We start from the raw sequence: 26,401 nt of genomic DNA on the forward strand, positions 1-26,401 counted from the left end.
GATGGAGGTGGGATAGGTGGAAGGAGGTCAAGGTGAGGGTGATAGGCCGGAGTGGGGTGGGGGCGGAGAGGTCAGGAAGAGGATTGCAGGTTAGGAGGGCGGTGCTGAGTTGAGGGAACCGACTGAGACAAGGTGGGGGGAGGGGAAATGAGGAAGCTGGAGAACGGGTCTGTTTGAGAACGTGGCTGAAGAGCTTCTGTGCAGAGGAGATGACCTGGGGGGTGCAGTGAGAGAGGGACTCACTGAAATCCTTGTAGAGGGAGGAAGAGAGCTTCTTCAAGGAAGGCATCCTTGTAAGAGGATTCGCAGTAGGTTAAAATCTTCGAGTAAAAAATGAGGTCTGCAGATGCTGGAGATCACAGCTGCAAATGTGTTGCTGGTCAAAGCACAGCAGGTTAGGCAGCATCTCAGGAATAGAGAATTCGACGTTTCGAGCATAAGCCCTTCATCAGGAATAAGAGAGAGAGAGCCAAGCCGGCTGAGATAAAAGGTAGGGAGGAGGGACTAGGGGGAGGGGCGATGGAGGTGGGATAGGTGGAAGGAGGTCAAGGTGAGGGTGATAGGCCGGAGTGGGGTGGGGGCGGAGAGGTCAGGAAGAGGATTGCAGGTTAGGAGGGCGGTGCTGAGTTGAGGGAACCGACTGAGACAAGGTGGGGGGAGGGGAAATGAGGAAGCTGGAGAACGGGTCTGTTTGAGAACGTGGCTGAAGAGCTTCTGTGCAGAGGAGATGACCTGGGGGGTGCAGTGAGAGAGGGACTCATTGAAATCCTTGTAGAGGGAGGAAGAGAGCTTCTTCAAGGAAGGCATCCTTGTAAGAGGATTCGCAGTAGGTTAAAATCTTCGAGTAAAAAATGAGGTCTGCAGATGCTGGAGATCACAGCTGCAAATGTGTTGCTGGTCAAAGCACAGCAGGTTAGGCAGCATCTCAGGAATAGAGAATTCGACGTTTCGAGCATAAGCCCTTCATCAGGAATAAGAGAGAGAGAGCCAAGCCGGCTGAGATAAAAGGTAGGGAGGAGGGACTAGGGGGAGGGGCGATGGAGGTGGGATAGGTGGAAGGAGGTCAAGGTGAGGGTGATAGGCCGGAGTGGGGTGGGGGCGGAGAGGTCAGGAAGAGGATTGCAGGTTAGGAGGGCGGTGCTGAGTTGAGGGAACCGACTGAGACAAGGTGGGGGGAGGGGAAATCATGGACAGATGCATCTACAGCTGGCAGGTTGATAAGGATGAGGTCAAGTATGTTTTTCCCTCATGTTGTTTCCCTCTGTAGACCCAATCTAGCAGCTCTGTCGTTTAGGATCCAACCAGCTCAATCAGTCATACTGCTGCTGAGCCACTCTTGTTGGTGGCCATTGAAATCCCCCACCCAGAATACATTTTGTGCCCTTTACATCCTCAGTGCTTTCTCTAAATGTTGTTCAACATGGAGGAGTTCTGATTCAGAAGCTGAGTGGGAACGGTACATGGTACTCAGCAGGAGAGTTCTTTGCCCATATTTAACCTGAAACCACAAGACTTCATGGGGTTAGGAGTCAATGTTGTGGACTCTCACAGCAACTACCTCTTGAATGTATACTACTGTGCCACCACCTCTGCTAGATCTGATCTACTGGTGGGACAGGAAATATCCAGGGATGGTGATGATGGTGTCTGGGACATTGTCTGTAAGATATGATTCCATAAGTATGATTATATCAGGCTGTTGCTTGACTGAGAGACAGCTCTCCCAATTTTGCCACTTTTCCTCAGACGTCAGTAAGGAGAGCTTTGTAGGGTTGACAGGACTGTTCTTATGGATTTTTTTCTGATGCCTAGGTTGATGCCACGTAATCCATCTAGTTTAATTTCTTTGTTGAGACATTGTAGTTATTGATACAACTGAGTGGCTTGCCCATTTCAGAGGGAAGTTGAGAGTCAACCACATTGCCATGGGTCTGGAGTCATATGTAGGCCAGACCAGGTGAGGATGACAGATTTCTTTCCCTTAAGGATATTAGTGAGCCTGTTGTTTTTTTTCACCAATTGACATTGATAGAATATTCATAGTCATCAATGGATTCTTAATTCCAGGATTTCTTTTATTGGAGTTGAACATTGCTGGGCCTGCTCTCAGCTAAATACACAGTATTTTCAGAAGAATGGATCTAACTGTGAAATAACATTTTTATATTAATGAATTTGTAAATACATTCTATAGCTACCCTTCCATATCACCCACTTAGAGTCATAGAGTCTTACAGCATTGAGACAGGCCCTTTGCCCCAAACTGATCCATGCCGACCAAAATGTCTGACGCTAACCCCATTTCCCTGTAATTGGCCCATATCCATCCAAACCCCTCCAATTCATGTATTTGTCCAATTGCCTTTAAAATGTGGTTAATGTACCCACCTCAACAACTTCTGCCAGCAGCTCATTCCATATGCGTACTACTCTGTGTGTAAAAAACGTTGCCCCTAAGGTTCCTTTTTATTCTTTCCTATCTAACTTTAAACTAATGCCCCCTCGTCTCCAACCCTGGGAAAAAGACTGAGTACACTCACCCTATCCATTCCTCTCATAATCTTATACACTTCTATAACATACCCCTCAGTCTCCTACACTTGAAAGAAAAAAAAGTCTTGGCATGTCCAACCTCTCCCTATAACTCAAACCATTGAGTTCTGGCAACATCCATGTAAATTTCTTCGGCAGTCTTTCCAGTTTAATAACATCCTTCCGAAAGCAAGGTGACCAAAACAGAACATAATACTCCAAGTGTCACTTCACCAATGTCCTGTATAACTGCAACATAACTTCCCAACTTTGATACTCAATGCCCTGACTGATAAAGGCCAGTTTGCCAATAGCCTTCTTCACTGCCCTGTCTACCAGTAACCCTACTTTCAAAGAAATGTGCACCTGAACTCCAAGGACACTCTGTTTCTCCACACTCCTTAGGTTCCTACCATTCACCATGAAACTCCTACCTTGATTCGACTATCCAAAATGTAAGACCTCTCACTTATCTATATTGAACTCCATTTGCCATTTTCCAGCCCACTACCCCAACTAATCAAGGTCCTGCTGCAATTTCTGACAACCTTCCTCACTGCCCATGATATTTTGGTTTCATCTGCAAGCCTACTAATCATGCCTTGTACATTCTCATCCAAATCACTGATATAGATAACAAACAGCAATGGACCCAGCACCCACCTGTGAGGCACTTCACTAGTCTCAGGCCATCAGCCCGACAAATATCCTTCCCCAATACCCTCTGCTTCTTACTATCAAGCCAATTGTGTGTCCAATTTGCCATTTCCCTCTGGATTCTATGTGATCTAACCTTCCAGAGCAGCCTACCATGTGGAACCTTAAAGGCCTTAACTAAAGGCCTTAAAGGTCCATTTCTGGAGACCTCAGAAACTATCATGTATTGAAATTGCTTCCTAAAGTTGCTAATCCATTTGCTTGCCCTTTTGTCCCTCATCTTGTATATTTAGCCAATTTTTGAATTTACGGTTGGCTTTTTTCTGCTCTTCCTATAATGGTGGCATCCCTCTATTTACTGGTTCCTTCTTGCATGTATGTTACTCTTGGGCCAGTTTTTGGTAGCTTTCCTTTGGGATGAAAAGCTTAATTCTGGGCTTCATTATCACTTTGTCCACATTCTTTATCTGAGTTATCTTGTATTTCACCATCTTACATGTTTCTGAAGTCAGTATTGCCTTATCAAATTCTGGTATATGTTCAGATTCAGAAATATTTAATCAGTAACAAAAAACCTGGAAGAATGGACTCGAACAAATTGGTTACTACATTATAGAATTGTTTCTTCATTATTGCCTCCAGGCCTTTCCATGCTTATGTACATTGCTTTGTAATGCGCCAATTCCTCTGGATATAAATTTATCTCTGGCCTTATGTGAGGCTGAATTTTAACTAAAACCTCTTGATAGATGCCCTTCTTCTTGCATCCAGGATATTCAAATACTCAAAACTGAAGCCAAATGTAATCCCTTCTCAAGTTGGAGGTTGGTTACACATTGGAGAAGGTATTTTTGCATTTCTCCCCCCAAAAATGATATAGATTGCAGCCATGAATCATTTTAAGTGAATTCTTTGCACACGTTGCCCATGTCAGGGCAAATTTTACAACTTGGATGGTCAGCTATAATTTTGTGAACCACCTCATCACAATAGATTAGATTCCCTAAAATGTGGAAACAGGCCCTTTGGGGCAACAGGTCCACACTGGCCCTCCGAAGAGAATGTGCAAATTCCACACAGATAGTCGCCCAAGGCTAGGATCAAACCTGGGACCCTGCCGCTGTGAGGCAGCAGTGCTAACCACTGAGCCACCATGCTGCCAGCTTTCAGAAGCCAAAGAAACCTATACTGCTCTCTGACACAGCAGTGAATCTGTACAGCTACTGCCTTTCCTGTTTGAGTTGAAGTATTTCAGGACATTGAAATGTGTCTAAGAAAATTTAACAAATAGTGCAATTCACAGCTGACTTGAAGGAACTTGTGTGGGAGAGCTCACAGCATGGGAACAGACAAGTGTATAGTTTTTACATGTAACCTTGCTGTCTTTTTTTACTTGTGAGTAGAATGGGTTCGCTTTGCTCACATGTTTGATTGTGATCTGTCTATTGATTAAAATTTAAAAATATAAAACAAAAGTACAAAGTTAGCCTAGAGCAGTGTCGTTTAGAGCAGTAAGACTTTGCTATTTTCTGGGTGTGTAGATTGTTAAAGTAAAAAGATGGCTTTGAATAAAGTGATGTAGGAGATTGGGGAGAATTTCCACATTACTGATGATTATGTCTGTAGTAAGTATGTTTGGTTGTGAATCCTATCAGATCGCATAGATTGGTTGGAGCAGCAATTAGAGGCAATGAGGAATTTACAGGAACTAGGGGGTGTGGTGGATGGCAGTTAGAGGAAGGGAGAAAAATCACTCAGGTATGTGGGTTACTGCCAGGAAAGGTAGGAGAGGGAAGCAGGTTGTGCAGGAGTCTCCTGTGGCTATCCCCATCTCAAACAAGTATGCTGAAAAATTTATGGGGTGAGGCACACTCAGGGGAATGTAGCGGCACAGTGGTTAGCACCGCTGCCTTGCAGCGCCAGAGACCCGGGATCAATTCCCGACTCAGGCGACTGAAAGTGTTGAGTTTTCACATTCTCCCCGTGTCTGCGTGGGTTTCCACTGGGTGCTCCGGTTTCCTCCCACAGTCACAACGATGTGCAGGTCAGGTGAATTGGCCATGCTAAATTGCCCGTAGTGTTAGGTAAATGGGTAAATGTAGGGGAGTGGATGGGTTGTGAGTTGTGGGTTGTGGGTTGGTGTGGACTTGTTGGCCCAAAGGGCCTGTTTCCACACTGTAAGTAATCTAATCTAAAGCATGAATAGCCAGGTTTCTGGTATCGAGAGTGGCTATAATATAATAAGGGTTATGTCAGGTTCTAAGCGATCAATTGTATTCGAGAATTCTCTAGTCAGAGGCAGAGACAGACATTTCTGTGGCCAGCAGTGAAAAATCAGAATGGTGTGTTGCCTCCCTGGTGCCAGGATCAAGGATACCTCAGAGAGTGCGCAGAATGTTAACAAAGGGGAGAGGGACCAGTAGGAAGTCATTGCGCACATTGGAAGCAACAATATAAGTAGGGAAAGGGATGAGATTTTGAAGGGGGAAAATAGAAAGTTAGGCAGGAATTTGAAAAGGAGGTCCTTGAGGGCAGTTATATATCTGGATTACTCCCAGTGCTATGAGCTAGTGAGGAAAGGAATAGGAGAATAGAGCAGATGAATGCATGGCTGAGGAGCTGGTGCAGGGGAGAAGGATTTACATTTTTGGATCGTGGAATCACTTCTGGCATAGAAGTGACCTGTACAAGAAGGTTAGATTGCAGCGGAATTAGAAGGGAACTAATATATGGCAGGGAGATTTGTGAGAGCTGCTTGGGAGGATTTAGATGAGTAAGGAGGGGAGGAGCGCGGTGGGGGTTGGGGAGGGGTGCTTTTGGAAAGGTGAGACCCAGGGAGATACTGAGGAAAGAGATCAATCTGAGACTGGTACAGTTGTGAAAATATGCGAGTCAAACAGTCAGGGCAGGCAGGGTCAAAACTGAGAACGAGGTAGGACTGATAAATTAACCTGCATTTGCTTTAATGCAAGAGGCCTAACAGGGAAGGCAGATGAACTGAGGGCATAATACGGAACGTAAGACTGGGATATAATATTAATTAGAGCGATGTTGCTCATGGATGAACAGGACTGGCAGCTTAATGCTCCAGTTTAGAAGTGCTATAGGAAGGATAGCAAGGGGGCAGGAGAGTGGCGTTTTTGATAAGGGATAGCATTACAGCTATACTGAGGGAGGATATTCCTAGGAATAATCCAGGGATGTTATTTGGGTGGAACTGAGGAATAAGAAAGAGATGATCAACTTATTGGGATAGTAATGTAGATCCCCTAATAGTCAGCAGGAAATTGAGAAACAAATTTGGACAAAGATCTCCATGATCTGTAAGAATAATAGGGTGGTTATGGTAGGGGATTTAACTTCTAAAACATAGACTGGGACTATGTGAAGAGTTCAGGTGGAGAGGAATTTGTTAAAGTGTGTATAAGAAGATTTTCTGATTCAGTATGGGGATGTACTTACTAGAGAACGTGCAAAACCTGACCTACTGTTGGGAAATAAGGTAGGGCAGGTGACTGAGGTGTCAGTGGGGGAGCACTTTTGGCCAGCGACCATAATTATATTCGTTTTACAGGAGTGATAGAAAAGGATAGACTGGATCTAAAAATTGAAGCTCTAATTTGGAGGAAGGCTACTTTTGATGATATTAGTCAAAAACTGTCAAAAGTTGATTGGGGGCAGATTTTTGAGGAAAAGGGACGGCTGAAAAATGGGACAGCTTTCAAAATGAGAAAACAAGAATCCAGAGAAAGTATACTCCTGTGAAAGGCAAGGCTGGATGACCAGAAACATTGAGGTTTTGGTTAAGAAAAAGAAGGAAGTATACAGCAGAGATTGAATGAGATCTTTGAAGAGTATGAAGGCAGTAGGAGTATACTTAAGAGGGAAATCAGGAAGGCAAAAAGGGGTCATGAGATAGCTTTCGCAAATAGGGTTAAGGAAAATCCAAAGGGATTTTATAAATACATTAAGGACAAAAGGGTAATTCGGGTGAGATAGGACCCCTCAAAGATCAGCAAAGCTGTCTATGTGTGGAAGCATTGGAGATGGAGAAGATACTAAATGAGTATTTTGCATCAGTATTCACTGCGGAGAAGGACATGCAAGATATAGAATGTGGGGAAATATGTGGTGATATCTTGAAAAATGTCCATATTACAGAGAAGGTAGTGATGGATGTCTTAAAATGCATAAAAGTGGATAAATATCCCAGAACTCTGTGGGAAGCTAGGCAAGTGATTGCTGGGCTCTCTTCTTGAGATATTTGGATCATCAGTAGTCACAGATGAGGTGCTGGAAGACTGGAGGTTGGCTAATGTGGTGCCACTATTTAAGAAAGGTGGTAACGTAAGGAAAAGCCAGGGCTGTGTAGACCAGTGAGCCTGACATCAGTGGTGGTCAAGTTGTTGGAGGGAATCCTGAGGGACAGGATTTACAGGTATGTGGATATGCAAGAACTGATTAGAGATAGTCAACATGGCTTTGTGCATGGGAAATCATATCTCACTAACTTGATTGAGTTTTAAAGCAGTAATGAATAGGATTGATGAGGGCAGAGCGGTGGATGTGATGTATGTGGACTTCAATAAGGTGTTCGATAAAGTTCCTCATGGCAGACTGGTTAGCAATGTTAGATCTCATGGAATACGGGGAGAACTAGCCATGTGAATACAGAACTGGCTCGAAGGTAGAAGACAGAGGGTATAGGTAGAGGGTTGCTTTTTAGATTGGGGGCCCATGACCAGTGGAGTGCCACAAGGATTGGTGCTGGGTCCTCTGCCTTTTATCATTTATATAAATGATTTGGATGTGAACATAGGTGGTAAAGTTAGTAAGTTGCAGATTACACCAAAATTAGAGGTGTAGTGGACAGTGAAGAAGGTTACCTCAGTACAATGGAATCTTGATCGTTTGGGCTAATGAGCCAAGGAGTGGCAGATGGAGTTTAATTTAGGTAAATGTGAGGTGCTGCATTTTGAAAAGGCAAATCAGGACAGGACTTATACACTTAATGGCCAGGTCTTGGGGAGTGTTGCTGAACAAAGAAACCTTGGAAGTGGAGTCTCAGGTAGATAGGATAGCGAAGGCGGCATTTGGTATGCTTTCCTTTGTTGGTCAGAGCATTGGTTACAGGAGTTGGGCAGTCATATTGTGGTTGTACAGGACATTGGTTAGGCCACTTTTGGAATATTGTATACAATTCTGGTCTCCCTCCTAAGGAAGGATGCTGTGAAAGTTGAAACGGTTCAGAAAATGTTTACAAGGATGTTGCCAGGGTTGGAGAGTTTGAGCTATAGAGAGAGGCTGAATGGATTGGGGCTGTGTTCCCTGGAGCATTGGAAGCTGAGGGGTGACCTTATAAGGGTTTATAAAATCATGAAGGGCATGGATAGGGTAAATAGACAAGGTCTTTTCCCCAGGGTGGGGGGATTCCAGAACTAAAGGGCAGCGGTTCAGGGTGAGAGGAGAAAGATTTAAAAAGGACCTGAGAGGCAAGCTTTTCACACAGAGGGTGGTATGTGTATGGAATGACCTGCCAGAGGAAGTGGTGGAGGCTGGTACAATTACAACATTTAAAAGGCATCTGGATGGATAGGAAGGGTTTAGAGTAACATGGGCCAAGTGCTGGCAAATAGGACTATGTTAATTTAGGATATCTGGCTGATGTGGACATGTTGGACTGAAGAGTCTAATTCTGTGCCATAAATCTTTATGATTCTAAACCCATTACTAAATGGGCATTCTGCTACAGTGTTCATTCCTAAGATGCTCATTTTTTCACACAATTCTTTTACATTTAGCATTGGGAAACTCCGCCTATTGTCACTTGATGCTACATCTATTTTAATAAGATGGTTTACCCTAGCTACTTTACATTGTATCACCAAATCCTGAAGTACAACTTTCATATTCCTTAACATTTTGTTGCTCCTTCGAGTAACGATATATGCCTTTCAGAGGGATTTGTTCTATCTTAAACGGGAATGTTGTCAACCTGATGCTGAGGACTCTGCTCCATGGACAGCAGAGTAAACACCTTTGTTTCTTTTTAATTCGAGAAAGGAAGCCTGAGTGGATGGGGTCGGGCTGACACAGTCCCAGGGTTTTCGTTTTGCTTTCAGTTATTGAAGTTGGCTTTTTTTTTGGAGTTGAAGCTGCTAGGTACAGCTCTCTCTGAAGAAGTGTGAGTCCTCTGTCTACAGTAGAATGCTGCTGGATTCATTCTTTTGGTTTTTCTTTTCTACTGTCAGGATTGTGCAGGCAGAACGGGAATGGGTGACCATCTGACAAAGTAAAAGGCTCAAGAAGGAAGTGCAGGAGTCCCCAGTGGACATCCCCCTCTTAAATAGACCAGTTTGGATCCTGTTGGTAGGTGGTGTGGGCTCTCAGGGTAAAGCATCATAGACAAATGAGATACTATATGAATATTTTGTGTTGGTATTTACTGCGGAAAAAGACATGGAAGCTAGGGAACTTGGCAAAATAAATAGTGATGTCTTGAAAACAGTCTGCTTTACAGAAGCTGTGCTAAACGTCTTCAAACACACAAAGGTAGATAAATCCTCAGGATCTGATCAGGTGTACCCAAGGATATTATGGGAAGCTAGGGAAGAAATTATGTGGCCCTTAGCAAAGATATTTGTATCATCTACAGTCATGGGTGAGGTCCCAGAAGACTGGAGGGTGGCTAATGTTCTGCCTTTATTTAAGAAAAGATGCAAAGAAAATCCCAGGAACTATAGACCGATGAATCTGACATCAGTGGTCAGTACATTTTTGGAGGGTATTCTGAGAGACAGGATTTATGTGCATTTGGAGAGGCAAGGATTGAATAAGGATAGGCTTTGAGAGTGGGAGATCATGTCTAACTAACTTGATTACATTTTTTGATGATTTGACCAAGACGATAGACAAGGGTAGAGCAATAGACATTGTCTACATGGACCTTAGTAAGACCTTTGACAAGGTTCCGCATAGTAGGTAGTTATTAAGGTTAGATCACATGAACTCTAGGGAGAACTTGTCAATTGGATACACAATTAGCTTTATGATAGGACACAGAGGGTGGTGCTAAAAGATTATTTTTCAGACTGGAGGCCTGTGACCAGCAATGTTCTGCAGGGATTGGTGCTGTGTCCACTGTTGTTTGTCATTTATACAAACCACTTGGATGAGAATATGGGAAACATGGTTAGTAAGTTTGTGGATGACACCAAAATTGTTGGTACAGTGGGAAGACCACAACGGCAGCTTGATCTGTTGGGCCACTCATCCAATAAATGTGAGGTGTTGCATTTTATTGTGACAAACCAGGACAGGATTAATGGTAGGGACCTGGGGTGTGTGGTCGGCCAGAGAGTCCTGCGGCTGCAGGTGTATAGCTCCTTGAAGGTGGCATCACAGGTAGACAGGGTGCTGAAGAAGACATTTGGAATGCTTGCCTTCATTGGTCAGGCTATTGAGTACTGGAGTTGGGACATCATGTTGCGGCTATACAGGACATTGGTGAGGCCTCTTTTGGAATGTTGCATACTGTTCTGGTGGTCCTTCTATAGGAAGGATATTATTAAATTGCAAAGGGTGCAGAGAAGAATTATCAGGATGTTACTGGGACTGGAGAGTTTTGAGTTATAAGGAGAGGCTGGATAGGCTGGGACCTTTTGCTAGAAGAGTAGGAGGTTGAGGAGAGATTTATAAAATTAGGAGAAGCATTGATAAGGTGAATAGCCAAAGTCATTTTCCTCGGGTAGGGGAGTTCAAAACTAAAGGGCATTAGTTTAAGGTGAGAGGGGAAAGATGTAGAAGGGACCTGAGAGGTAACCTTCTCTCAGAGAGGGTGGTGCGAATATGGAATAAACTGCCAGAGGAAATAATAGATACAGGTACAGTTAGAGCATTTAAAAGACATTTGGATAAGTACATGAATAGGAAATGTTTAGAGGGATAAGGAACAAATAGTGGCAAATGGGACTAGATTAATTTAAGATATCTGGTCAGCACAGACGAGTTGGACTGAAGGGTCTATTTTGATGCTGTAAGAGTATATGAAACTAACTCTACCCCTAACAACAGGCCCAGGAAGACGTCCAAGTCCAGACTCAGTTATTAAATTTAATGAAGCTAATTTAATTCAATGCCTCAGCCCAAGTAGGTGCCAGGTTTTCACCATAGTTATCAGCTTGTGAGAAATCAGCAACATTTGAATTCAGTTCTCATCTTCTCGTCTCCCTTTACATTCCTGCTCCAAATCCCCAGTGACCTTGTGATCGTACGGAATGCGCAGTCTGTTGAAAAATACAAAGAAGATAAAGGGGCAAGGATCAGTAAAAGAGACAACCAAAAAGGAAGGAGATCAACTTAAAACTAAAAGGGAAAGAAACAGAAGTGAAGGAAAGAAAAGCAAAATTGATAAAAATGAAGGAAGAGAGATGCAGAAGTGATAAGGAAGAGAACATGAAGAAAGGTTGAGCAAAGGTAGCAAAGAATGGAGAGGGAATAAATAGAAATTAGTCAGGAGAAACTGTGAAATAAAAGAAAGCAAAGGGAAATAAAGAATAGAAATAAAGTTGATAATAGTAAAAAAATAAGCTTTAAATTCAATTTTTTAAAGACTTGCTGGTATCTATTTCAATATTTCAGAGATTAAAAAGCCTTGAGAATTTTATGTCTGGCCCCATTCCACAAAAACCTGGCATGATGTGGCCTGAATCATGAAATCACTATTTTAAGCTGTTAATATAATATTTTATCTATTATGTTTGCCTCTAGCTACCTTACACTTAAGTTCAGTGAAGACTGGTGAAATAGCAACAAAGGGAAGATACACAAAGATGAAAGAAGCATAAAAATCTTGCATATAGTTTGAAACTATATAAGTGGTTGCAATCATCCTATTCCTGCCAAACGAGCACATGGGTATATTAATTTATCATAGTGGTATGTGACAAAACTCTGGTGTTCTGTTCAGTGGGTTAGAATCGAAAAGTGTGGTGCTGGAAAAGCGCAGCAGGTCAGATAATATCCGAAGAGCAGGAGAGTCGATGTTTCGGGCATAAGCCGGAATGGTCAGTGACCTACATTGATTTCTCAAACTATGATTCACAGTAATTTAAAAAAAGGGCATAATTAATGGTAGTACATATAGGAAACCTGCCAAATCTTTGAGCAAATCTAGGTAGCAGATAGCTTATAGCTGAGATAAATTCCAAAGGTTTTAAGAAGAAGCATCAGTTCTGAAGTATTTATTTACTTAATTCCAATTTTATTTATTATTGATACAGCCAACATGGATTGTGACAGATAACTCATTTCACTCCCTCACTGTGTGATATTGAGAATATTGTAGCTGCCCTTGCAACACCTCAATATAGATCAATTAGCTTCATACAGTCCCTGGATGAGTTGAAAATGTGTTGCTGGTTAAAGCACAGCAGGTCAGGCAGCATCCAAGGAATAGGAAATTCAACGTTTCGGGCATAAGCCCATCGAATTTCCTATTCCTTGGATGCTGCCTGACCTGCTGGGCTTTAACCAGCAACACATTTTCAACTGTGATCTCCAGCATCTGCAGACCTCATTTTTTACCCAGTCCCTGGATGAGTCTAGATTAGAGTGGTGAAAGTGAGGACTGCAGATGCTGGAGATCAGAGCTGAAAATGTGTTGCTGGAAAAGCACAGCAGTTCAGGCAGCATCCAAGGAGCAGTAAAATCTGTGTTTCGGGCAAAAGCCCTTCATCAGGTATACAGGCCGAGAGCCTGAAGGGTGGAGAGATAAGTGAACCCTTCAGGCTCTCTGCCTGTATTCCTGATGAAGGGCTTTTGCCCGAAACGTCGATTTTACTGCTCCTCGGATGCTGCCTGAACTGCTGTGCTTTTCCAGCACCACTCTAATCTAGAATCGGGTTTCCAGCATCTGCAGTCATTGGTTTTATCTAGTCCCTGGATGAAACCTGCAATCTTTGTAGTGCTTAGTAATCAATAACTTAACTAGATAAGAGATTGGGAGCATCTGTTGATTATTTGTAAGGGCCAAACTGCAATAAATTTATGAAAATTATTTTTTAAAAGTTAATTTGGTTAAAATATCTTGTACTTCACTGGGGAGTGACTGAAGCATTTTCTTTTTGTTGGCAATGAGTGAAATGCCATTTTAGAAAATGATGCTATCGTACGTCTTTTTCTGTCAGATACCAGAACTAAGGCACTGATCTTCCGACCTCCAGCTGGAAGCTGGATGCATCCTGAAAGGTGCATATCAGCATATAATGGAAGTTCTGATGCATTCACTACTTATTGGGAAATTTAATCTTCCAAAGGACAATTACAGGTATCTGGGATCCTCCAAAGAAGTTCAATTCTGAGTTTGAGTTGGAAACTTTTGAGGATTCTTACCTTAATTAGTTATTACAACAGATGCCAAAAGAAAAACAGTCCCAAACTGACTGCTGATCCCCATGGGCATTTGATTAGTCCATGGATATCTTTCACCCCTGGCTGCAACCTCTCAACTATCCTGATGCCCAAGTCCCACCTCATTAACATCCACCCATCTCCCCTAGACATGTGACCCGCAACCCGACAGATCCCTGGCTGAGTCACCATCCTGTACAATGTTCATAGATAGAAAACATTTGCCTCATGGACAGCAATCCACTCCCATGGAAGCACCCAAATAATTCCCCTTCTGCCCCCTCCGATCCCCCCAGGACACTTGAATGTCCCCATTCTTCAAATACTCGAGCCACGCAACAGCTGACTCACCTACTCCGTCACCCATATATCTATCACCAGTACCACATCACACACCCATCTGCTACCCTACCTCCTTGCACACTGTCACCTCTATCTTTTCACTCTGTTAGTTGCCCCCTACCCCATCACTCACTCACATGAGACAACTGGAATCTACAAGACACTCTGCTGGGCCTCCATTTTGATCATTTATATCAATGACTTAGATGAAGTGACCATAGCAAAATTTGCAGATGACACCAAAATAGGTAGAAAGGTATTTTTATAAGATCAAAAGCAGTTTGCAGATGAATATAACTAGGTTGTTTGAGTGGGCAAAAATCCTGCAGCTCGAAAATCATGCAGGAATGTATGAAGGAATTCACTTTGGCAAAAAGAACAAAGCAGCAAATTACTTTAATGGAGAATGACTGAACCATTCCAAGGTACAGAGGGATATGGGTGTTCTTGTTCATGAGTCACAAAAAGCTAGGATGTAAGTGTAGCACATAATCAAGAAAGCTAATGGAATGCTTTCTTTTATTATGAGAGGAATTGAATATAAATGTCAAACTGTTGTGTTTCTGTTATATTGGGTATGTTGAGACTGCATTTCAAATATTGTGTGTAATTTTAGTCTCCTTATTTAAGGAAGGATGTAAATGCCTTGGAAGTGGTTCAGATGAGGTTTACTGAATCAAAACGTAGAATAAATGAGCTGTCTTATGAGGATAGTTTGGACAGATTGGAAATGATTCCATTGGAGTTTAGAACAGTGAGAAGTGACTAGGTTGCAGTGTATAAGAAACTGAATGGTCCTGAAAAGGTGAATATGGAAGAGTTTTCCTTTTGTGAGTCAGTCCTGAGCTGAAAGTTACCTTTTTAAAATTTTATGTGTTGCCCTTTGAGGAGAGAGATGAACAGATATTTTACTCTCTGAGAGTGTGTGAAACTTTGGAACTGTTTGCTTCAGAAGGCAGTGGAGGCAGAATAATTAAATATCTTTTAAGACAAAGATAGATAAATATGTCTTAGGCAAGGTAATTAATGGTTAACTTCATAGGAGGGGATTGTGGAACTTAAAATGGATCTGCAAAGATCAGATTGAATGGTGGAGCAGGCTGGAGAGGCCATATGATCGACTTTTGTTCCCATTTTATAATTTCTTTGTCTAATCACCAAAGGCTACCTAGCTGTGGGAAGTCCATCTAAATATGCTCAAAGGTTTGAGTGAACCACGTTCTCCTTACAAACACACTAAGGATTCACCATGGGAAATCAGAAAATGTATCCTGTTCAAGCAAGGAGGAACTTTTGATTTAATTCAATTCAATTCTAGATTACATAAGTATGGAGTGTGCAGTGTAATGTATAAGTGCAGCATGGGTTTTTTGTTGTTACTGGAGAGTACCTTTTTGGTCGCTCAGTAATTTAGTTGTCTACAAAGTAATGTGTAGTCTATAACAGCAAACACTGCAGATGCTAGAAATCTGAAATAAAAACAGAAAATGCTGGAGAAACTCAGCAGGTTTGGCAATATCAATGACTAGAGTAATAGAGTCACTTCTTGGAGTCATACTGGATTCAAAATTTTAATGTTGTACCTCTCTCTTCACAAGTGCTGCCAAACCTGCTGTTTCTCCGGTACTTCCTGTGTTTTTAATGCATTGTCTATGTGGGTTTGGCAAAGTATAAGTCTGAAAATGTGAAATCTTTCTTTGTGACCCATTATAATGGACAGTGGGAAATTCTTATCACTTCTTAAAAGTAATTGATCTCCACGGGGATCTTAACACTATCCATCGAATCAACTTTGTACCTAAGTATATTATTTTCTCTAGATCACATTTTATTAGCTGTTTGCAGCTGTTTAGCTACCACTTGATGGGACGTTTTCAAGGTTCATGCTTTTCTTTAACTGTTAAGTTCATGATAATATTCTCTAGTATTGCTGTTGAATTGGAGCAGGTATTGTGCATGTAAATGTTCTCTGTCAGCCAAGAAGAGGACTGTGTATACTAATATATTTAGATGCCAGTATATTACAAGTTCAAATAACAGCCCTAAATTGGATATAATTCTTCACATTCTTGGGATTATTCAGCAAATATTGTCCATTTATAGAATCATATTTAATGTGTGAACTTTTCAAGTGCAGGCCGTTTGAGTATGATTAATGCCTTCCTTGTTGTAAACAACCAAAAAGATATGTTGGTTAGTATCCACCTGTCTTAGTATCCACTTACATACCCAGAGTCACACAAGTATTGAACTTCATGAGCCATATTACTCATTATGTGACTGGCAGAAGATCGTTTTGGACTTGATGGCAGCATCCTGTTCGATGATGAACACCACTTGTGGAAAACTAAAAAATGTTGCAGTGAGTTCACAATTCCAATATTTAATCAAGATTTCATCTCTCACTTCTTTTATTACATACAATGAGATAGAAAGCATAAGAAAATGAAAGCTAGTGCATTTTTTATATTTATATATTTTTCTGAAATTTCCATTTGATAGCTCAAAACAGCCTGAATTAATTATTCATTTTGGAGAGGGAACAATATATTTATAAGAAATGAGTTTTCTTCTTTCCTTAATTTCTACCTGTGAGAGACTTGGTAGATCCCTGTCTCCCTTATTTCAGCCTATGCCTCTGATCCATCAAACCTCTTGGATTATCCTGGCATCTGCAAGAAATGAGCACCAATCCCTGGTTACTTCATAGAAAAGCTCTGAGGAAAATTTGTAAGTGTATTGTAAAAGCTTTATTTTTCACTTTATTTCAGCCTTCTCATTTTTTAATTACAGAAATGTCGGAAATGGTGAAAATTTTGTTGAATTATAAAGGCGTGTTTCAGCTGGGAGATCATTGTGTATTCAGTCTGTTTTGGGAACCCTACATGATAGTGACTATCTCTTAGCTCTGGTGCAGAATGTTTCTGGAAAGTATATTATTTAAGACACAAATATGTTATGTGCTGTAGGACAACAGAACTACTTAATTTTGAACAGTAGACCTCTCCTCAAACTCTTTCAGTAACAACAAATATTCTTTCCTACTGTCTCATTCACAATTCTTCCTTCTCCTTTATTTGATTCTTGCAGTCAGCAGTGAGTGAGTGGTACTCACACTAATATTGAGAAGATCTGTCCATGAAGCTTTGATGGACTCCAGGGTATAGTCTTTCTCCTTTTTGGTGTCTATTTGAATTCGGCATTCTACAGCAGATCTGTAACTGGACAGGTAGCAGCAGAGGGTGATTAATTGACCAGGTTGAGGAATTCTCATTGCTGACAAAGCAGGAAACATAAATTACAAAGATTATTCTAATATAGAAATCTGATTGCACAGTTGGATATTGAAATGGAAACATAAATCTCACTTGGAAACATATTGATGTTGCTCACACTGTTAATAACTTATGCTTCACACGTGGGGGTCACCCTGGTCATGTGCCTTCATATTACTATAAGAATAAAGATCCTAAACTGCTTTCTACTCTGCTCTTGACAATGCCGTTCCACACGTAACTTATATTTTGGGCCAGTGCACAGACCATCTGGAACTGAAAGATCGTCATGGAGCATACTTTGAGAGCCAGATTTTCTTCTGTAGGAATGAGACTTGACACTTTAAAATTACTTTTTTTTTCGAGACCAGAGAGTTTGTTCAGAATTCTGACTTAATATGGAATTAACAGCTCAATTACTGCCAATGGAATGTCTTAAATTTCTTGTCAGTCTTTACAGTCATACAAAATCAGTAATTCATTGCTAATTCCATTGGCAAAGAATGCAGAAATACAGCCTTTGGAGTAGTGGACTGTCACTATTGGCAACTCCCAGATTTTCACACTCAACTACACATGTGCAGATACCAGATTTTGCCTTTAGTTTTACCAAAACATTACAGGCACAGATGTATTTCTGTTATTACCATCGCAAATCCAGTCCATTGTGTTCATCTGATGCTTAAACCAAGAAATAGCATAACCTACAAGTTGTTAATTACTTAAGTCAAAGTTAGATATCAACTTTCTGCATGATATATGGAAATCTAAATTAGCTTTAGCAGTTGGTGATATGTTAGTTTATCTTTCTTAAGACAAATTTAATCCATGAGCAAGTATACATTTTAATTATGTTTTGAGACAAGTGTCTTTACTTGGACTTCCATCTGTATGAAGAGTAAATATTTCCACTGCAAAATGCTTTTAATATTAATGGTTGAAAAAACTGTGTTTTCACAGGTGTTTTATCCGTGTTTGGAAACAGTATTCTCTTGTTTGTAGCATACTGGAACAAGCACACCCTTAAACCTGCTGAATATTTCATAATAAACTTGGCTGTCAGTGACCTTGGAATGGTATTAACTCTATTACCACTGGCCATACCATCATCTTTTGCACACAGGTAACTAAAGCACACACGTTAAATTCATACCAAATTCAATTTCAATTATTGGCATGAACAATGTAAGGATCAACAGGAAATAGGTAAGAAAAATTACCAACATTAATTTGTCCAATTCAGTTAGATTTGGCTGAAATTTATGCATTATTTAAGTTTTATAAATATAACATAAGATAAATATAATACAAGATTTCATATCCTGAAGAAATAGGTAAGTCAAACTCAAGACTTATCATTTGACAAAATTGTATCAGCGAAGCTTTGGTGTAATCACATCATAAACAGAATACCTCACAAAGCACATCTGACATCTTGAGATTTCAACTGAAAAATGTGCCTGTCTCTTTGGCCCCATGTGTGGTGTTGTACTCCCAGACTGACATCCACATCATATGCCCTCAGCCTGGATCAGGCCACACAGGATTTCATTTTGGGTTGGTTGCTAAAATTGTGAGACTAGAATAGATTCCCTACAGTGTGGAAACAGGCCCTCCGGCCCAACAAGTCCACACTGACCCTCCGAAGAGTAACCCACACAGACCCATTTTCCTCTGACTAATGTACCTAACACTATGGGCAATTTAGCATGGCCAGTTCACTTTTTGACTTTGGGAGGAAACCAGAGAAAACCCACGCAGAAGCAGGGAGAACATGTAAACTCAACACAGACGGTCACCTGAGGTTGGAATTGAACCTGGGACCCTGATGCTGTGAGACAACAGTGCTAACCACTGAGTCACCATGCTGCCCCAAACTAGTGTATCACTGTGCCTGACAAGTATACACAGAATAGACAAAGCGTGATGTCAATCACTGTATAAAGCTGTTTTGACTCTAACAGGGTCATGTTGTGTCATTTCTGACATCAACATTCTAGCTAACCCTTTAACCTCACTCAGCTAAGCATGCATTCAGCAGCAGGAAGAATGCCTCACCAATATTAAATAAAGGGATCATCAACTAGTCTCAAGTTACTTACTGATCAATTTCTACTGGGCTAATAAAAAGTGTTGTGTGGAACTTGGGAGAAGTGGAATTATTTGGAATAATTAGAAGTGATGAAAAAAGATAGTCAAGGAGTTCAGTTTAAAAGAGGACCAATAATTCCAAAAGAATAGGATGTACTGATCTAAAATTATGGTGTGAAAAGATGCAGATGAATATTCAGATAACTAAAACTAGAGAACCTGCACTTTCTTAAGGATTTAAGCCTGCCAAAGGGCTGAAGGCAGTTATGGATATAAGGAAAGATAAAGGCACGATGGAGTTGCAACATAAAGATGATCATTTTAAATTTTGAGACTTCAGATAGCTGAGGAAAGAGGCAAACGTTTTGTTTTAAGTGTGTACTTACAGACAAAACCCTAATTTAAGCATTTGTAACAGATTTTAGGGGAGAAAGTCAAAATCTGCAAGAAGAATATGCAGATTTTCTGACTTTTTATCAAAGTTACACAATCAGTCCGTAAGTTAGCCTTAAACAACCAAATATTTTCTCATAATTTGGGGAGGTGATGGCTTAGTGTTAACATCACTGAACCATTAATCGAAAGTCCCAGGCTAATGTTCTGGGTATATTAGTTTGAAAAAAATCTGAAATTAAAAGCTTGTCTAATGGTAACCATATAACCATGATTGCAAATACCCACACAATTCATTGAAGTCCTTTGGGGAAGAAAATCTGCCTTCTTTACTAGGTCTGGCCTATTGTAGATTCACAGTAATGTAGTTTACTCTCAATTGCTCTCTAAAAAGGTGTGATAAGCCATTTGGTCCAAGCTAATTAGGGATGGACAATAAATGTTGCTCCAACCAACAATATCCTCATCCTATGGATGAAACAAAAACAGTTTGAAGAAGCAGTTGTCAGTTTGTCAACGATCATAAAATGAATGATTCTCTTTTAGGAGATTTCAAAAGCTACAATTCTCAGTTATGAACTATGCCTCCTGAAATATAATTTTATCACCATGAAGATTTCTTACACATCCTAGTTGGCCAATTCATTGGTCTGTTACTGATTCATATGTACCCAACATTAGGTGGTCTGTTGTGGTTCTGTTCGCCGAGCTGGGAACTTGTGTTGCAGACATTTTGTCCCCTGTCTAGGTGACATCCTCAGTGCTTGGGAGCCTCCTGTGAAGCGCTTCTGTGATGTTTCCTCCAGCATTTATAGTGGTTTGTCTCTGCCGCTTCCGGTTGTCAGTTCCAGTTGTCTGCTGCAGTGGCTGGTTGAGTTCAGGTCGATATGTTTGTTGATAGAATCTGTGGATGAGTGCCATGCCTCTAGGAATTCCCTGGCTGTTCTCTGTTTGGCTTGTCCTATAATAGTAGTGTTGTCTCAGTCGAACTCATGTTGCTTGTCATCTGCGTGTGTGGCTATTAAGGATAACTGGTCGTGTTGTTTCGTGGCTAGTTGGTGTTCATGGATGCGGATCATTAGCTGTCTTCCAGTTTGTCCTATGTAGTGTTTTGTGCAGCCCTTGCATGGGAATTTGTACACTACGTTGGTTTTGCTCATGCTGGGTATCGGGTCCTTCGTCCTGGTGAGTTGTTGTCTGAGAGTGGCTGTTGGTTTGTGTGCTGTTATGAGTCCTAGTGGTCACAGTAGTCTGGCTGTCAGTTCAGAAATGTTCTTGATGTATGGTAGTGTGGCTAGTCCTTTGGGTTGCAGCATGTTCTCATTCCATTGTCTTTCCCTTAGGCATCTGTTGATGAAATGGCAGGGATATCTGTTTTTGGCGAATACATTGTAGAGGTGTTCTTCCTCCTCCTTTTGCAGTTCTGGTGTGCTGCAGAGAACACCAAGCGGAGAATTCACCATAAAGGTATACAGGAAAACCACACACACAGACCAACTCCTGAACTACGAAAGCAACCACCCCAACACACACAAAAGAAATTGCATCAAGACACTGTTAAAAAGGGCCACAACACACTGCAGCTCACCAGAACTGCAAAAAGGGGAAGAAGAACACCTATACAATGTATTCGCCAAAAACGGATACCCCTGCAAATTCATCAGCAGATGCCTAAGGGAAAGACAATGGAATGAGGAATACCACAACCCAAAGGACTAGCCATGTTACCATACATCAAGAACATTTCTGAACTGACAGCCAGACTACTACGACCACTAGGACTCATAACATCACACAAACCAACAGCCACTCTCAGACAACAACTCACCAGGACAAAGGACCCGAGACCCAGCATGAGCAAAACCAATGTAGTGTACAAAATCCCATGCAAGGGCTGCACAAAACATTACATAGGACAAACTGGAAGACAGCTAATGATCCGTATCCATGAACACCAACTAGCCATTAAACGACACGACCAGCTATCCTTAGTAGCCACACATGCAGATGACAAGCAACATGAATTCAACTGAGACAACACTACTATTATAGGACAAGCCAAACAGAGAACAGCCAGGGAATTCCTAGAGGCATGGCACTCATCCACAGATTCTATCAACAAACACATCGACCTGGACCCAATATCCGGCCACTGCAGTGGACAGCTGGAACTGACAACCGGAAGCAGCAGAGACAAACCACTATAAATGCTGGAGGAAACATGACAGAAGCGCTTTACAGGAGGCTCCCAAGCACTGAGGATGTCACCTAGACAGGGGACGAAACGTCTGCCACACAAATTCCCAGCTTGGCGAACAGAACCACAACATCGAGCACCTGAGTTGCAAATCTTCTCACAAACTTTCAATTAGGTGGTCTTTTTAAAATTTTCATGTCACTATATCATTCTGATCAATGTTTTACTCCTAATTTTCAAATATTCCATAGCTTTTTTACAAGTTAGCAAAATGAAGTATTATCACATGGGTCAGTTAATAAAAGTATTGCTGGGACTTTTCCATAAGTCCTTAAATTTAAAAAAAATCCATATGTGGCTTTTTCTTAAATATTATTTCTTAAATATTTCTAAATAAGTGAATGAATAAGAGAATTGAGAACTGCATTTCAAATAAACTAATGAGAATGAAATCTGTGTGTTGAAATTATTTGACAATGGAATGGAGGCAAGACAAATTCAATGCAACCTTGAGTTACAGGACAGAATAGTATACCGAGGAGGAAATCTGTATGAATATAATTTGACTTTGCATGACAAGTATTTTCCAGTTCAACCATAAGCTCAGTGTTGAAAAGAAGGGCCTGTCATCGAGTTGAGTTCAAAAATTGTTAGAAAGTGTGAAAGAAGCACAAAACTTCTCCAACTTACGTCTGGAAGAAGTTGTGAAAAGCAAATTTGAACCTCATTAAATTAAAAGAATTAAAATAATTAGCATATCTATCTCAACATATCATTTAGATAAGTCTTGTTCATCTGAATAGTTTTGGTCTGTATGCTCTTACAAGATAACTAAGAGTGATCTCTCTTCCAGATGGTTGTTTGGTCATGGAACATGTATCTATTATGCATTTTGTGGTGTGTTATTTGGTATCTGCAGTCTTACTAACCTGACAGTATTGGGTGTAGTCTGCTGCATGAAGGTTTGTTACCCTGCATATGGTAAGTCCAAAATTTTTCCTTTCTCATTACTTAATTTTTTACAAGATATATTGAATTCCAAATGTAATTTTATAAATATTTGTAATTATACATGAACCCTAGATTGCTTGTTTTGCAGAAAACTACATAGAATTTACAACACAGATACACATTCCAATTAAGTACTCTCTGGCAATATTTATTTTCCACATGATACTCCTTCCACTCTGGTTCCCTGACTAATGTCTGTATATTTTTCTATTTCTTTCTTTCCCTCATGTACTTATTTATCTTCCTTTTAAGTACATCAATAATACTAAACATGTTCAGACCCTCTACAATAACACCTGTGTTAGTGCATTCCAATACAAATCACACAAGAATGCTACCAAATGGGTAACCAAATTCAAATAGGTTGACATATTTGCAATATTAATGTTTGGTTGTTTTAATAATCTAAACAGTCTGGGTCATCCAAAGATAATTATTAGAAGTTATGCATTGAACCTAAGTAATACTTTACCTAAATTAAGAATGACCCAGAAATTGCTGGAAATTGCTGTCATTTCATATCACTGCCATCATTTTGGACAATGAAGAGATATTTCCTGGCAGGACAACTCCAAAACAATGTTACCGTAGGTCTCCCGATTGTGTATCATGCAATTATAGATCATTAATACAAATTAATCTCATTACAGTCAGTTGGGCTCATAATTCGTGTTGTCAAAATTACATGATTTTATGGTCTAGATATGCCACTCAACTCTGGTGCCCAGTGAGAGAACTCTGAAACTTTGAATGCTTTTTTCCATCAGCAGTAAATTATGCTTTCAAGTTTTAAATAGTAAATACCTTAAACTAAACAAAATCTTATCTTCCTTTTTCACTTCTTTTGCCCACCCTTAATCAATTTTCTTTCATTTCCTTTAATTCTTTTCCTGTAGTTTGACTCTCATTTCCACCACTCCCTTCTCTGTCATTTTGTCTGTTTCTTGCTCTGACCTTACATTTCACAAGTACTTCATTGAACTGGGTGCTTCATTTTCAATTCATTTTTCCAGCAGGTTGTGGTACAAAATTGTAGGAGCTGATGGGTGGAATACGAATTCTAACATTCTAGGCCGATGTTACAGTGTATAGCTACATGGAAGACAAAAGTAGATTTATTCCATTGTTCTTCCTTTCAAGATAGTATAGCAACCAGTTATTTTCATAAGCCTAGATTAGAGTGGTGCTGAAAAAGCACAGCAGGTCAGGCAGCATGCGAGGAGCAGGAAAATCAACATTTCGGGTTTTTACCTAGTTATTTGCATAAGGCAGGCAATTTACTTTTTATATCTCTGATAATTTGTTCTCAAGATTCTGCAATGATTTTGAAACATTGCATCAGTAAAATGAATGAAACGAGCTGGAGGAGTTAAATAATTGATTTCAATTCCGCTTCTCAGGTTTTGCAAGGGCAGGCAAGTAGTTAAAATGGAGTGGGTGAAGTACTCACTAAGTTCCCACTCCATTCCGATTATAAAAAGTTTTATCTTTCAGTGGTGTGCAACACTTTCCTGAGTGCAGCATGAGCCCTGTAATCTGTGTAAATTGGGTTTTCATTTTGTTGGATCTTAAAATCATCTTACCCTGGATATGAGTGGGTTGTCCATAGCAGCTTCAATCGAGCCTGAAAACTGAACCATTTTAAAACTACTTTGTGGGATCTAGAGGTGAAGGAACTTGCTGGGGTCCTTCATGCAGACAAGCACCTCACTATTGCACATAGTGTGCTCACGGAAGTTGCATTTCCACTGGGCTGAGCATGCCATGCACTGGCATCATCCAGTAGAGATCAGAAAATTTTGAGGGTAAGTATGTTGGAAAGGTCATACAGTAAATAACAGTATTACTGGCTTAGAGTGAAGTAATGAGCAATTTTGAAAATGGAAATGCTGTACAACTTCTCCAAAAGTGGAAAAGTTTACTAATTTGTTTACTAAGTTTACTAATCCTGCCTGTTGTCCCCTAACAATTCCCAGGGGTATTGCCTACCTGCCTTAGATCAAAATATTATGCCACCTTGTAAAAGACATGTTAGTGAGGCCTGACAAGATTGTCTAAACTGGTTATCAGCCCTACTGTGTTGGTTATAGGGGTTAGTGTAAAAACTGTAGCGTCTCCTTAGAGTAAAGCTGCTTGGGATCTGATTTAGCTTTTGGTAAATGTTCTGAAATCAAACTTTTCTGAGGGTTGATGTAGTATTTGCATAATACATTTCTTGCCAAAAGCAAAAAGGTGGCAAACGGTCCACAACTGAATAAATTCTGTGCCATCTCTGATGGATTGGGTTTTGATTAATCTTTCCATGTGCTAAAGTGTTTTTGAGCTCCAGTAATTAGTACTTCTGGTTTGATTCTAATCAAATGTTCCTACGTTTTTATTCTACAATAGGCAACAGATTTACATCAGAATATGCATATCTCCTAATGACATTTGCTTGGGCATATGCTTCCATATTTGCCATCTCCCCTCTTGCAAATTGGGGTCATTATGGACTGGAGCCTTATGGGACTGCTTGTTGCATAGATTGGAATGCACCAACTACAGATTCCAATGCAACATCCTATATTGTAGCACTTTTTGTGTTTTGCTATGTCTTCCCATGTTGTATAATCACTACGTCATACACTCTCATCCTGTTAACAATAAAAGGATCAAGAAGAGCAGTGCAACAGCATGTATCTTCACAAACAACCTCGAGCAATGTTCACAATCTAATTGTAAAGGTAAGTCTGAAAATACTTTATGGTGTTTTGAGTTACTTTATGGTGACAAGAGAACAACTTAGCTAGAAACTCATGACCTGTTGTAATTAAAGTCAATGTTAGATTGAGATGTAATGGGAGGGATTTAGGGGCATGAACTGTGCTCAGTATTGACTCTTTTTTACATGAAATGAAATGCTTGGTGCATTGGGGAGTCTGCCAAAGAGCCTGTATATAATGTCGAAACAAATCATGGAGGAGCAAATTCTCATTGTAGCACAGGCAAAACCATTCAATGACGTGGTGTTGCCATGTGAGCTCAGCCTGAGTTTATGTTTGCTCTCACCAATATAGAGAAGGCCACATCTGGAGCACCAGATACAGTAAACGAGGTTGGAGGAGAGGCATGTGAACCTCTGTCTCACCTGGAAGGACTGTTTGGGGCCATGGATGGAGGTGAGAGGGATAGTGTGCCAGCAGGTTTTGCATCTTTGTCGGTTCCGGGGCAAGGTACTGAGGGGCTTGGTGGGTAGAGTGGCACAGACCAAAGATTGGCAAAGGGAATGATCCTTGCGAAAAGCAGAGAGAGAGAGGTGTTCTTGGTGGTGGGGTCTAATTGGAGTTGGTGGAAGTTTTTAAGGATGAAGCATTGATGTGGAAATTGGTGGGGTGGTAGGTGAGGGCAAGGAGGTGAGGAGGTGGTTTAGAACAGTGGAGCAGGGAATGGAGGAGGTGCAGTGGAGGGCTGTCTGGATGAGAGAGAGGGGAAAAGCACTTTGTTCAATGTCTCC

The 26,401-nt window shown here is 40.8% G+C and overlaps 1 protein-coding gene across 1 annotated transcript in view; it reads left to right on the forward strand.

Moving 5' to 3' along the window:
• Positions 1-26,401, forward strand: part of LOC132822652 (opsin-5-like) — a gene marked incomplete at its 3' end in the record, with an annotated part of 57,209 nt that overhangs the window by 22,077 nt on the left and 8,731 nt on the right. The window contains exons 2-5 of the mRNA XM_060835899.1: positions 17,086-17,123; positions 18,177-18,339; positions 22,751-22,878; positions 25,297-25,631. Of these exons, the coding sequence (XP_060691882.1) occupies positions 17,086-17,123; positions 18,177-18,339; positions 22,751-22,878; positions 25,297-25,631 (664 nt within the window). The remainder of the gene's footprint in view (positions 1-17,085; positions 17,124-18,176; positions 18,340-22,750; positions 22,879-25,296; positions 25,632-26,401) is intronic.

This window comes from Hemiscyllium ocellatum, chromosome 15, assembly GCF_020745735.1.
Source record: "Hemiscyllium ocellatum isolate sHemOce1 chromosome 15, sHemOce1.pat.X.cur, whole genome shotgun sequence".
Taxonomy (NCBI): Eukaryota; Metazoa; Chordata; class Chondrichthyes; order Orectolobiformes; family Hemiscylliidae; genus Hemiscyllium; species Hemiscyllium ocellatum.